Below are 14041 nucleotides of genomic sequence, written 5' to 3'. Positions count from 1 at the left end.
ACATCTATTGTGTAAGAACTACTAAATAAAAACGTGACTCTGGACGCCTATGGAAAAAAATAAATCAACCAAAATTGTAGGCATGTTTAAAAATAAAATATATTTATCATTTATATAGCACCTTTCTTTCAGAGTTTCATAATTAAAGGCTCATTTTTTCCCATAAAAATCATTTGAAAGAAAATAAAGATATTATCAGCATTATCTATTTACAGTGAGAAAAGTGGCATTACATGGAAGTAAATTAACACGCCCAGAATCTTTATGAAATTGGTATGGGTACTAATTTTTTGTCTCCTGGTACACTGAGTACATGGCATTTTTCTGAATATTAATGTAACCACTACAATCTGCACACTGGCAGATCTGACAGATTTCTGTAGCTAGCTAAAAAACACTAGTTGCCTTTTAGGGATATGGAAGAGTTTCTTTTTTTGCTGTTTTATGCAGATTAGTTATAACAATTTTTATTTTAAATATCGAGATATTACTTATGATATTCATAAGTTTTTAAATTAATTTACAAGTCCTGTTAAAAGAACATTAGCTATTTGAAAGCTATAATATTTCTATATACTTACTCTTTTGGTCAATACGAAGGTCATACAGAGGTGTCCTATATATATCCACACTGGAAAGTGCACATCGAGAGAGGGGCACATGATGAGAAGGCCCAAGGATGAAAATTCTCCGGCTAGGAGATACACAACAAAAAAACACAGAACAATTGCACTTCTACACAAACCTTATTAAATAAAAGAGAAAAAAGTAATTCTTACAAATCACTTGTTTTCCTTCTTAATTACCAACTGTTAATGGCTGAACTGTGTTCCCCTCCAAAATTCACATGTTGAAGAACCAATCCCCAGTAGCACAGACTGTAGTGCTATTTAGAGATAAGGTCTTCAAAGAGGCGATTAAGTTCAAATGAGGCCATTAGGGTGGGGACCTCATCCAATGAGTCTGGTGTCCTTATAGGAAAAAGAGACACCAGAAGTATGCCTGCACAGAGATATGATCATGTCAGAAGGGGCCCAACCCTGACAGAAACTTGATATTGAATTTCAAGCTTCCAGAATTGTTAAAAAATAAATTTGTGTTGTTGAAACCACCTAATCTGTGGTACTTTGTTATGACAGCCCTAGCAAACTAATACACCTAATAATGACTTGCTCCTCAGTTAAGTTCAATTCCTTATTTCTGTCTTTGTTGGATGGCCTTTAAGAGAATCATATTCAATACTTGGAAATACCAGTTATCAATTAATACAGTAAACCAACCCACTATGCATAAAATAATCTCTATATTCTCAATGACAAGGATGCAACAGGTATTCAGAAGCTGTATTTTATTAAATGGATTTTATACACTTAAGCTATTAAAATTTCAAAATTCTAACACATTCTAAAATAACCTTCTAAGATCCACCATGATTTTAATAAAAATACATAATAGCATAAAATTCTAAATATCTATACAAAATATCCATTATAAAAAAGCATTCTGATAAAGCTATTTCCATATTTCTTCCATGGTAGGGTGAAAAAGGCATCTTGTTGAAAAGAATTCTATATAATAAGCTTTCTCTATTCCCATTCAAGTAGAAGTCATTCTCAAAAACAAAGAAACTAGATTATGTGTTATTTGCACTGTAGTCTAAAGAAAAGAACTGAGCTAAAGTGTAGCTTAAATCTTTACAATCTTGTTATCTGGACATCAAGAGTAATGTTAATTTCCTCTCATTCTGTCAAATATCCAAACCTGCCCTACAATCTGAATTCCAAAACTATCAATTTTCTCTGTTCTCCAAAATTCATATGAATCAACCTTCCCACATCACATACAAAACTTACAGACTCATAAAGCCAAAACTATGAGAAGAAAATATATGATATGCTATGTAGCTAGAAAAGTATTACTGATTGCTCAATTAATGAACAAAAGCTGAGAGATGAGCTAGTTCTTTTCTGTCAAAAATTTGCAGGCCAGGGAATGTGTGCTTTAGCAATGTGTTTATTCTCATAAAATTCTATTACAGCTAAGAAAATTAACCAATTATTGGTTATATGTTACTTCATAAATTGCAGGGAGGAGATAAAGCTGTGGATATTAAGTTGTTCTGCTATGAAAAAAAAAAAAAAAAGAAAGTTGTGGTTAAGTGATTCTCAGTTTAGAGTCCCAAAACCTCCTTAAGACAGCACATACAGCAAACATTAAGACTTCATCCACAGGCCATTTCTGGTCAGAAACAGATTATCCTTTTCTTTAACTTTTACTTTAAGTTCAAGGGTACCTGTACGGGTTTGTAATATAGGTAAATTACGTGTTGCCAAGGTTTGGTGTACAGATTATTTGGACACCCAGGTAATAAACCTAGTATTCCATAAGTAGTTTTTTTATCCTCATCCTCCTCCCACCTTCTACCCTCCAGTAGGTCTCGGTGTCTGTTGTTCCCTTCTTTACGTCCATATGTACTCAATATTTAGCTTCTACTTGTGAGAACATGCAGTATTTGGTTTTCTGTTCCTACGGGAGTTTGCTTAGGATAATGGCCTCTAGCTCAATGTTGCTGCAAATGATATGATCTCATTCTTTTATAGAGCTGTGTAATATTACATAGCGTACATATGTACCACATTTTCTTTATCTAGTCTACCACTGATGGGCATTTATGTTGATTCCATGTCTTTACTATTGTGAACAGTGCTGCAGTGAACACATGTGTACATATGTCTTTATGGCAGAACAATTTACATTCCTTCAGGTACATACCCAATAATGTGACTGCGGGGCCCAGAGTTACTTCTGTTTTAAGTTCTTTGAGAAATCGCCACACTGTTTTCCACAATGATTGAATCAATTTACACTCCTACCAACAATGTATAAACATTTATTTTTCTCCACAACCTTGCCAGCATCTGTTAATTTTTGACTTTTCAATAACCGCCACTCTGACTATTATCAGGTAGTATCTCATTGTGGTTTTGATTTGCATCTCTCTAGTGATTAGTGATTATGAGAATTTTTTCATATGCTTGTTGGCCACGTATGTATCTTCTTTTGAAAAGTGTCTGTTCATGTCCTTTGCCCTCTTTTTAACTGGATTGTTTCTTACTCGTTAATTTAAGTTCCTTATAGACGACAGAATCTTTCTACCTCTCTTCCTTCAATATGTAATTATTAGCACTGCTAATCCTCACTTCTTGTCATCACCTCTATCATCAATTCGAGAACCATTTCAAAAAAAAAAGTCAAATCTATAGATTTCTAAATGAAGAAAAACTAAAAGATAGCACTCTGGTCACCTATCTTAATAGCACATAAATAACATGACACTTTTTTTTAAATTAAAGGCTAACGTGGGCTATAGAGAATGGTAACTCAGAAATGTTTAGGTAGCCTGACTAGGGCCAGGTAGTATATGAACCAAGAATCAAATAATGAGAAAGGGCATTTTTCTGATTGAGGAAAATATGAAAAGACAGAGAGAAAGGATATTTAACATCAGAGCACTCCTGGAAAATCTGAAACACATAGTCAAAATATGAAGTGATTTTTAAAATAACAATCTAAATTCAAGGCATACATAAATTTCCTAAGTAAGTGTAATAAGGTTCTAACAATAGCCAAAAGATACACTGCTCCAGAAATAAACACCAGAGGTCTGCTGGAAGCCTAATTAACTCTTCTGATACCTGACTACTTTCCTTGTTTGCCTTTTTGTCTGCCCCAATCTAGATGAAGGAAAAAGAGCCCCACCAATCTGAATTAACCAATTGTGTACTCTACAGATTCTTTCTGGTTTGGTAGAAAACTCGCCAATAGCCAAATCAAGTTCCATATTTGATTAAAAGAAATAATAAGAAAAAAAGGTTTAAGACCCCTCAATATAAAACCCTTAAAAGCAATATATCTAAAAACAAAACCAGAAAAAGCTAAATGTCATTGAAAGGAAAGTAAAATGGGACATTTAAATCAGCAGTAATCTCAAAATGGGTCTCCTTGTTAGCTAAATGCTAACAAAAAAAAATGAATAGTGTACATTAAAGTTCATGCATTTTCTTTGTTAGAATGCTAGATCCGTAAACACCAAGGCCACAGGAATATTTTGAAGAGAAATAAATAATAGAGGCATTAGAAGCAATGCCACTTTCTCTTCCTTTATTTGACTGCAAGGTGCTTTGTCTTTAAAAGCGTAACTTTTCAATATTAGCACATCATCGGTGATACCCAAGTTAAAAAAAAAAAAAAACCTTTAACATGAAAAAATGGGGGGGAGGAGCAAGATCAGTAGGCATTCTCTTAGAAATAAATGTACTTCATATACAATAGCTATAATAGAGAATTCACATTTGCAATGATAGTCTGTGCACCCAATGTATAAGCTGCCTGAGTGTGTACCCTCATGACTGTTTATTCAGCTACTTAGTCCAAATAATGGAACATAAGTAATTTTGTAAACATGTTTCACAGGAAGTGAAGACATTTTAACCAAAGAATAAAATGTCATCTGGCCCCAAAAAGCATTCCTTTTTGCTCTCTTTTTCTGTCCTGCAAGGCTTGCTGAAAAATATGTATCAAAATCAAGTTACTACTACCTAAGGACATCCTGAATTCTGAGTTTTTAGAGTTTTAATAATAGTCAACTACCAATATGGAAAAGAACTAAAATGTATCATTTTTAAAATTCCTTAAACAGTCAAAGTGATTTTCTGGAAACATAGATCATATCACTTCCCTTGCTTAAAGCCTTTTATGGCATTTCATGGTCACAGGATAAAATCTAGAATCCTTAAAATGGGCTCTACACTCTTAAATGCCCTAGCAAATTAGCTATTACTCTTGCCCACCTTGATCATAATACTTGATGTATACTGGTCTTCTTGCAGTTCCTTGATAACACCAACAACTTTGCCTACTTCAAACTTTTCACCCATGCTATTGTTCCCCTTTGCTTGGCTAGCCTGGCTTTAAAAATGTGTTCCTCGGTTGGGTGCAGTGCCTCATGCCTGAAATCCCAGCACTTTGGGAGGCTGAAGCAGGCGGATCACGAGGTCAGGAGATCGAGACCATCTGGCTAACATGGTGAAACCCCATCTCTACTAAAAATACAAAAAATTAGCCAGGCGTGGTGGCACGCGCCTGTAATCCCAGCTACTCAGGAGGCTGAGGCAGGAGAATCGTTTGAACCTGGGAGGCAGAGGTTGCAGTGAGCTGAGATTGTGCCACCGCACTCCAGCAGCCTGGGGGACAGAGCAAGACTCCGTCTCAAAAAAAAAAAAAAAAAAAAATCTGTTCCTGGAGATACTTTCCCCAATACCTTTCCCGCAATTTAAATCAAGTCACCCTCTTAAGGTCTACCACAATAGTTCTCAAACTGTGAACTCTGGAATTCTGGTTTTCCTCAAGACCCTATGCAGCAGTCCATAAAATTAAAACTATTTTCATAAGAATGCAAGGAAGTTATTTACTTTTTTCATTTGCACTTATGGTGCAAAGGTGAGGGGAGCGTAAAACCACTGGCCCATTAGAACAAAGATCAAAGCAGTATCATCATCATGCACTAGCAGTCCTATTTTTTAACCTTACTCACACTAAGTTTAAAAGGGAGTTCCTAATTTCATTAAATCTTGACTCTCGAGTAGGTATCTTTTTAATATTCTATATGACAAAATGCATTCAATCTGTGGTGATAAAACATTTCTGCTGCATATGGAAGTATGTTTCAGGAAAAAGCAGTTGTGTAGTTTTGAGTTGTAAGCTGAACCAGACATTTTCCTCATGGAACAAAATTTTTACTTCAAAAGACAACTGTAGATAAATTACGGCTATTCCAATTTAGGTAGCTGGCAGAAGATTTCCCCAAAGTGAATGGAAGTCAGGCACAGTGGTTCATGCCTGTAATCTCAGCACTTTGGGAGGCTGAGGTGGGAGGACAGCTTGAGGCCAGGAGTTCAAGACCAGCCTGAGCAACATAGTGAGACCACATCTCTACAAAAATAAATTTTTAAAAAATAGCCAGGCATGCTGGCACAGGCTGGCAGTCCTAGCTACTCAGAAGGCTGGAATAGGAGGATCACTTGAGCCTGGGAATTCAACGCTGCGTGAGCTATGATCATGCCACTGACTCCAGCCTGGGTGACAGAGCAAGATCCTGTCTCAAAAGGGGAAAAAAAAAAAAAACAGAATCTAGCACTTTAAAGAAAATAATATACTTGTTGTCAATGATAAAATTAAGGTTTTCAAGTGAAAATTAGACTTTCATAAAACTTTTATCACTGTAAGCTTGATAGCCTCCAAAGAATTAATGATTTTTTCTGATAAAATACATGGTGACATTAAGAAATGTTATTTTTTGCCAGGCACAGTGGCTCACGCATGTAATCCCAGCACTTTGGGAGGCCGAGGTGGGTGGATCACCTGAGGTCAGCAGTTTGAGACCAGTATGGCCAACATGGTGAAACCGTCTCTACTAAAAATATAAAAATTAGCAGGGCGTGGTGGCGTATGCCTGTAATCCTACCTACTCGGGAGACCGAGGCAGGAGAATCCCTTGAACCCAGGAGGTGGAGGTTGCAGTGAGCTGAGATCCTGCCACTGCACTCCAGCTGGGCGACAAGCACGAAACTCTGCCTCAAAAAAAAAAGAAAAATAAACAAAACAAAAGAAAACAAAAAGTGATTTTTTACTATCATATAATGAAATACCAGCATTGAAAATATCTGCATAACCCAATAAAAATTTTCCAAATGCTCCACACGTTACAAAATTATGCAAGGGTAAAAGAGCCATTCAAACTGTAAAACAGACAGTGAATTTATACAAAGTACAAAAATTCGGCTGGGTGTGGTGGCTCACATCTGTAATCCCCGCACTTTGAGAGGCCGAGGCAGGTCGATCACAAGGTCAAGAGATCGAGACCATCCTGGCCAACATGGTGAAACCCTAAAAATTCAAAAATTAGCTGGGCATGGTGGCGTTCGCCTGTAGTCCCAGCTACTCAGGAGACTGAGGCAGGAGAATCACTTGAATCCGGGAGATGGAGGTTGCAGTGAGCTGAGATAGCGCCACTGCACTCCAGCCTGGTGACAGAGCAAGACTTTGTCTCAAAAAAAAAGTACAAAAATTCATTGACAGTAACTTCAGATTTCGCATTATAACTAACCTTTAAGAAACTACCATTTGGTGAGTTTTGGTGTAGTATTAAAGAAAAATATCCACAATTATCTGCAAAGGTAATTACACTACTCCTCTTCCTTTTCTAACTACATATCTGTGTGAGGTTTCTTCATATACGTCAACTAAAACAAATGATCAAAACAGGGTGAATGCATAACCAGATATGAAAACATAGTTGTCTTTTATTAAGCCAAACATTAAAAGGAGATTTAATAACTAGTAAAACTGTAAGACATTTTTATATTTTGTAAAAAAAAAAAAAAAAGTAAAGCAATGCCACTTTTCCCCACTATCTTCTATTAGAAAATGTATTTATTTCTCATTTTTAAAAATGTTATTTTTATTAACCTCTAATTTGTTTACTTTTTTAAATAATTTTTTAAGTATCTCATTTTAATTTTGAATGCATTCAACAAAGGTAGATGTGGTCTACATTTGGTGTCCTTAATAAGTTAAGGGTTCCTGAAACCAAGAAGTTTGAGAACCACTGTATTTCACTTTCAGCTTTTTAATTAAATTTTTAGCTTTTAATAAGATATCTATATTCATTATCATATGCTTAATATCTATCTCACCTACCAATTTAGCAGCACAGGGCTAAAACCATGTCTGTTTTATTAATCACTGTGTCTCTAGCACTACCACAATATCTGGATCATAGCAGTCACTTAATAAACTTTTAAAATAAATATGCTTTAATTTATTCATCCATTTCTCTTGGAAAGCAACACCTGAAAACCTTTGCTACCAATTCTTCATAAAACAGCAAGTTGGTTTGTAAACAATCTTCTTTATCACCTCAAAAGCTGCCTCTCACACTCCCCATTAAGTTATCAGCCCTAATAGTTACTGCGAAAAGAAAAATCTTGGCCAGGAACAGCGGCTCATGCCTGTAATCCCAACACTTTGGGAGGCCAAGGCAGGCAGATCACTTGTGGTCAGGTGTTCGAGACCAGCCTAGCCAACATGGTAAAACCTTGTCTCTACTAAAAATAAAAAAATTAGCCAGGCCTGCCTGGTGGCATACGCTTGTAATCCCAGCTACTTGGGAGGCTGAGGCAGGAGAATCACTTGAACTCAGGAGGCGGAGGTTGCAGTGAGCCAAGACTGCGCCACTGCACTCCAGCCTGGGTGACAAAGAGAGACTCCATCTCAAAACAAAAAAAAAAAAAGAAGAAGAAGAAAAAGAAAAATCTTATTAGACCCTGACCAGTCCTATTATAAATCAAAGAATCATTCTGTCAGTTTAAGAATCATTAGTCCCCACAACTTGTAATCATTTTTGCACAAATGCTTTTAAATTTTATATTTTTTACCATAAAAATATATCCATTTCTCATGTAAGAAAACACATGCAAACTATTAGCATCCGTTATAATAATTTATTTAACCTCATATAGTACATTCTCTTTTTTCCCGATTTTACACAATGTTATACCCCGCTTTTTTTATTTAGTCAATGCACTATCAGAAACTTAGACTCTTTAAAAAACAATGCTGCTGTAGAAAACCTAACACATTTAACTTTTTCCATTTTGGGACTTATTAGGATAGAGCTTCCGAACGTGAATTTCTAAGCCAGTAACTATATACATTTTTATGACTCTTAATATATATTATCAAATTGCTTTCCTAAAGTATTAACCTGATATAGTCCATTGAAATGCATTTTTTTATAAAAAACTAATTTTGCCATAATCTAGCCAGTTCTGGATTACAGGAATTACATAACTGTACTGTTCTTCAAACTGTTCATTTAAATTGGTACCTCACTACTGTTTTTATTTCCATTTTTTGAAAAATAAAACATTTCCATTTTTATTTTTATTAATTACATTTACTTTTTGTAATTTCAGTTAATATTCTTTGATGATTTAGCCTCTAAGTACTATGATTTTTATTATTTTTGATATTATCCTTTGTCTTTTTTTGCAAATATTTTTCCCATTCCGTTCATCACTTCCACTGGTTACATTATGACATGAGTTATTTTTTCATGTAATTTAATTATAATTTATCATGTTTTATACTCTTCCCAACAATGTCTCATAAACATTAAGACATATTGTGTTCCAAATTAGCTGTGGCTTGAAATTCCTCTCCAGATATGTTAATACCCTTATCTAACTAGTATTTACTTTGATGGATGGTGTTAGCAGAGGTTCTAAACCAATTCTTTTTCCAAGCTGCTAGTCAGCATTCTATCATCAATTTTGGAATAATTTTTACCTGTTATTTGTAATGCCTTTTAAAATCATATTTGTACCCCCCACCCACTTTTAAATTCTGGAAAGTGACAGGGTATCATTTACATTTTCAAAAGATGATCCTGGCTGAAATATAGAACAAAAATGGATTAATGTGGAAGGTAAGAATAGAAAGTGGTAGTATAGAATTTAACCTTTCTCTAAGGATGTTCTTCCTCTACTTTCTCAAAGCACTCTAAAGACACTATAATTCCCAGAGAGTGCCTCTTTCAAGAGAATTCAACTGTGACTGTCAATTATTAATTTTACACTTAGACGTTAAAATTTATTCATTCAGAATTCAATTATTATATACTAATTACAAAAAATAATTTGATCGGGCTGGGCACAGTGGCTCATGCCTGTAATCCCAGCACTTTGGGAGGCCGAGGTGGGCGGATCACCCGCAGTCAGGAATTTGAAACCAGCCTGGCCAAAGCCAGGCGAAAGCGTGTCTCCACTAAAAATACAAAAAATTAACTCAGTGTGGTGGCGTGCACCTGTAGTCCTAGCTACCTGGGAGAATGAGGCAGGAGAACTGACTGAACCTGAGGGCAGAAGTTGCAGTGAGCCAAGACTGCACCACTGCACTCCAGCATGGGTGACAGAGCCAGACTGTGTCTCAAAAATACTTAATTACTTAATTAAAATAAAATAATTTGATCACATCAGCCATCATTTGCCTCTCTTTCTACTCATCTTCTTAAATCTTCCTCTTCTTAGTCCTTGGCACTCTTCCATTTTTTCCTTTCCTTTTGCCTTCTTTCTCACTTTCCATTAACCTATTTAACACATGCTTTCCACTTCTATGAACATAAACTCTATCTATACCCCTCTACAAATTCCTAAACCTAATTTAACTCTGGGGTGTCCCATCAGCACAGGAGTTTTATCAATAAAACTTCTGCCAAATAGAGGAAGGTTTCAAAAAGAAAAGGCTGTTATATAAACTAACTTTTATTATAGCTGGTTTATAGGCCCAAGTCAAATGAAAGAAGCTTATAAAATATATATATATATATATATTTTGAAACGCAGTCTTGCTCTGTTGCCAAGCTGGAGTGCGGTGGCGCGATCTCAGCTCACTGCAACCTCCACCTCCCGGATTCAAGCGATTCCCCTGCCTCAGCCTCCCAAGTAGCTGGGACTACAGGCGTGTGCCACCACGCCTGGCAATTTTTTTTTTTTTTTTTTTTTTTAGTAGAGACGGGGTTTCACCATATTGGCCAGGCTGGTCTCAAACTCCTGACCTCAGGTAATCGGCCCGCCTCAGCCTCCCAAAGTGCTGGGATTACAGGTGTGAGCCACCAGGCCCAGACTAAAAAATCATTTCAATTTAACTTCTATTTGCTCTTATTCATGAAATTACTTAAGATTATATATTAAGCATGTATCAAGGAATAATTGTTAACAATGCTCCTCAAAACATCATAAATGAGACAGGGCTAGCCAAAACCTCACCAATTTAGAAATATTATTGCTTTATTTTTAGTAAAAACTTGCTAAAAATAATTTTCAATGAATTATAATACAATGTATAGAGAACGCTACATAAAAATTTGAAAGAACAACTTTTTTGTTTTAAAACTTTGAATGAACTGCTCAAAGGCAAGTGGTCTGTGCATGATTTTCTTTATTAAATCATGGCTGCTATGAGCTATTTCTTTTGAATAACTATCCTACATCTCTACTAATTCAGACCTAACAATCAGTATTTGACAGAACTAAGATGATCGCTTTACCTATTCACATAGCTTGTACATCTGGCAAAGAAGGGCCAGATATTGGTTCATATCTAGTAAATTAACTGTGTAAATAAAATGAGTGACTATTTCCAGCAAAACCTCTTGTAAGTTCACAAGTTTCTTACAGAGTAGTATACTATTAAAGGAGTCTCAAGTTCCCAGGAAGTTTTTTTTTTTAAGCTAATTTCAGAGCTGTCATTGAATTATTAAGAGTTAATATGCCTCAAACACCATATTAAATTCACTGTCAGATTCTAAAATATTTCAAATACCTTATCCTGTCAACGAGAAATTATCCTTTGAGTAACCACAATTTTAACAAGTACAATAAAGAATTTTAAATTACAAAATGATTAAAACAGATCAGAGGGCTTTGCATTTTTCTTAAGAATGCTCATCTCTGGGTTTTCAAAGAAATATCAAAAAACAAAATATTTAACCTTCAAAACTAAACATTTTACATGCCAAAGGGAAGGTAAAAATCAAATGCTCAAACAACAACAAAAAAGAAGTATTGAAGTTTTCAGTAACCTATATAAAGTATAGTAAAATTCATCAAAAGTCAAATCCCTCATGAAATTGAGTACATAATAACAATAAGTATAAAAAGCAAATTACTTCTATAACAAAGCAATAAATTCTCAAGCTTCTCCGACTTAAAACAAAACTACATTACTTACGTAATAGACGGATCCACTTGTTTATAAGCATGGGCAGCACAAGACCCACAGTACGTATATCCTGCATGGCTACAAAACAAAATATTTTTAAACTTAATCATCAGATTCAAAATCAAGATATTCTAGAAAGAAAAACCTTGAAATAAATACAGTAACTATGGTAAACACAACAGAATTGAGAGCATATGTTAAATAACAATGTAGTTAATGATGTGACTTCTAGAAGAAATTAGGAAACACATGATCTATACTGTGTTCCAATTCTAAACTTTAAAAATACTTTGTAATTTTTTTTTGTCTGAAAGACAAATTTAGAGGTGTTCAAGGTTTACTTGAAGTTGCTATGTAACACGATTATTGAGGTTGGTTTTCGTTGTTTTTTTTTTTTTTTTTTGAGACAGAGTCTCACTTTGTCACCTAGGCTGCAATACAGTGGTGCAATCATGGCTCACTTCAGCCTCAACCTCCCAGACTCAAGCAATCCTCCTGCCTCAGCTTCCTGAGTAGCTGAGACCATAGGCGCATGCCACCATTATCTGGCTCATTTGTTATTTTTAACAGACCTGAGTTCTCTGTTGCTGAGGCTGGTCTTGAACTCCTGGGGTCAAGTGATCCTCCTGCCTTGGCCTCAAAAAGCACTGCAATTACAGGCATAAGCCACCGCACTTGGCCTATAACTGAGTTTTTTTTACTCCTCTTCAGTAGCATTAGCAGACTATTACAGAAAAATGATAAACCAACAGGAAGTCAAGTCAGACCAAAACAAATACCCTACAACTATTATAACAACTCACTTCCTTCAAAGACAAAGATAATTATTCTCGTTTTCGCTCCATACTATTTTTCCCTTTCATCCTCTGGTCTCCAAATTCAGTCAATTCTCTTATCACGCAGAGAATGACTGTTTCCTGGTCTCAAAAGGTATATGAAAAAATAGAGATATATCCATACAATGGAATACTCTTCAGCAATAAAAAGAAGTGAACTACTGACACTCAAAATAACTACACTTTTTTTTAAGGGGGTAAAAATAAATATACTGAATGGAAGAAAGTCAAACAAAAATAGCTTATTCTGTATGGTTCCATTTAAATAAAATTCTAGAAAATAGCGAGGCATGGTGGCACATGCCTGTAGTCCCAGCTACTGAAGAGGCTGAGGCAGGAGGATTGCTTAAGCCAAGTTCTATATTACAGTGAGCTATGATCACGCCCACACACCAGCCTGGATGACAGAGCGAGATACCACCTCTTTAAAAAAAAAAAAAAAAAAAAAAAAAAAAATATATATATATATATATATATATATATATAGAAAGGGGAAGAGAGGGGACAAAGAGGTACAGAAAGGAAGAATTATAAGCGAACACAAGGAAACTTTTGAGGGTGATGAAGATGTTCGTTTTCTTGATTGTGATAGTTTTATCCTCATACATAGGTCAAACATCAAATTGTGTGCTTTAAATGTACACACTTGTATGCCAATCATATCACAACAAGGCTCTTTTTTAAAAATGGTCCTAATCTGAAGTAGCTTAAGATATGAATGGAGAAAATGAGACTCACAGCTGTCTACTACAGCAATACAAGATAGTAGTGGTGTTTAATTGGGAGCTCAATAATATGGAACATACACTAAGTTCACTGAAATCAGTGAAGGCCTTAATTAATCGTAGTCACTCTAGCCCTATACCTCTGGTAAAGGAGCCTATCAAGTTGCCTCAAAACAGCAATATTCTCACAACCCAGTTCTGATCTTAGCCAGAAGGAAATTTAGTAGTCTTTTGGCTCAGCACACTCAGTTTTGATGTTATCCTGTGCTAATTTTGATACTAGAGCCTTACCAGGAGACCTATTTTATTCTGTTACAACTCCAGTCTCTGAGTGCCTGAGACCTCACCACTCACTGCTTCAGACTGCTAACACCTGGTTCTTGATCTTAACTGGTTCTCTTACCAGTTTATAAGTACGCCATCTTTCCTGTCCATGTGGACCTTAAAACCAGCTGGTCCATCTGGATCTGCCCAGCTCTATCTCAAACCTTAGCGACATCTCAGATGTTCAACACTCCCTAGAAATTTTGCTCTCAGTTGTTACTCATATACCATCCCTTCACTTCCTAATCCTTACACCTTAAACTGCTCCTTCCACCTTAGATCTTCTTTTCAGACTTTAGCTCCTCTTTGTCATTC

At 35.6% G+C, this 14041-nt stretch overlaps 1 protein-coding gene across 20 annotated transcripts in view; it reads right to left on the bottom strand.

The window, feature by feature from the left end:
• MEMO1 (mediator of cell motility 1) overlaps nt 1-14041 on the bottom strand; it is a 144125-nt gene that overhangs the window by 52570 nt on the left and 77514 nt on the right. For 13 of the 20 annotated variants that reach the window (XR_010149015.1, XR_010149016.1, XM_063788864.1 and 10 more), the window contains 2 exon segments: nt 11851-11919; nt 582-694 (listed from right to left, as the gene is read on the bottom strand). Coding sequence is in view for 16 of the 20 variants with exons in the window: in XM_063788864.1 (XP_063644934.1) it covers nt 582-694; nt 11851-11919 (182 nt within the window). In the remaining 4 variants the exon portion in view is untranslated. 20 annotated transcript variants of the gene reach the window in all.

This window comes from Pan troglodytes, chromosome 12 (assembly GCF_028858775.2).
Source record: "Pan troglodytes isolate AG18354 chromosome 12, NHGRI_mPanTro3-v2.0_pri, whole genome shotgun sequence".
Lineage (NCBI taxonomy): Eukaryota > Metazoa > Chordata > Mammalia > Primates > Hominidae > Pan > Pan troglodytes.
This window is presented reverse-complemented; position numbering and strand designations above follow the sequence as displayed.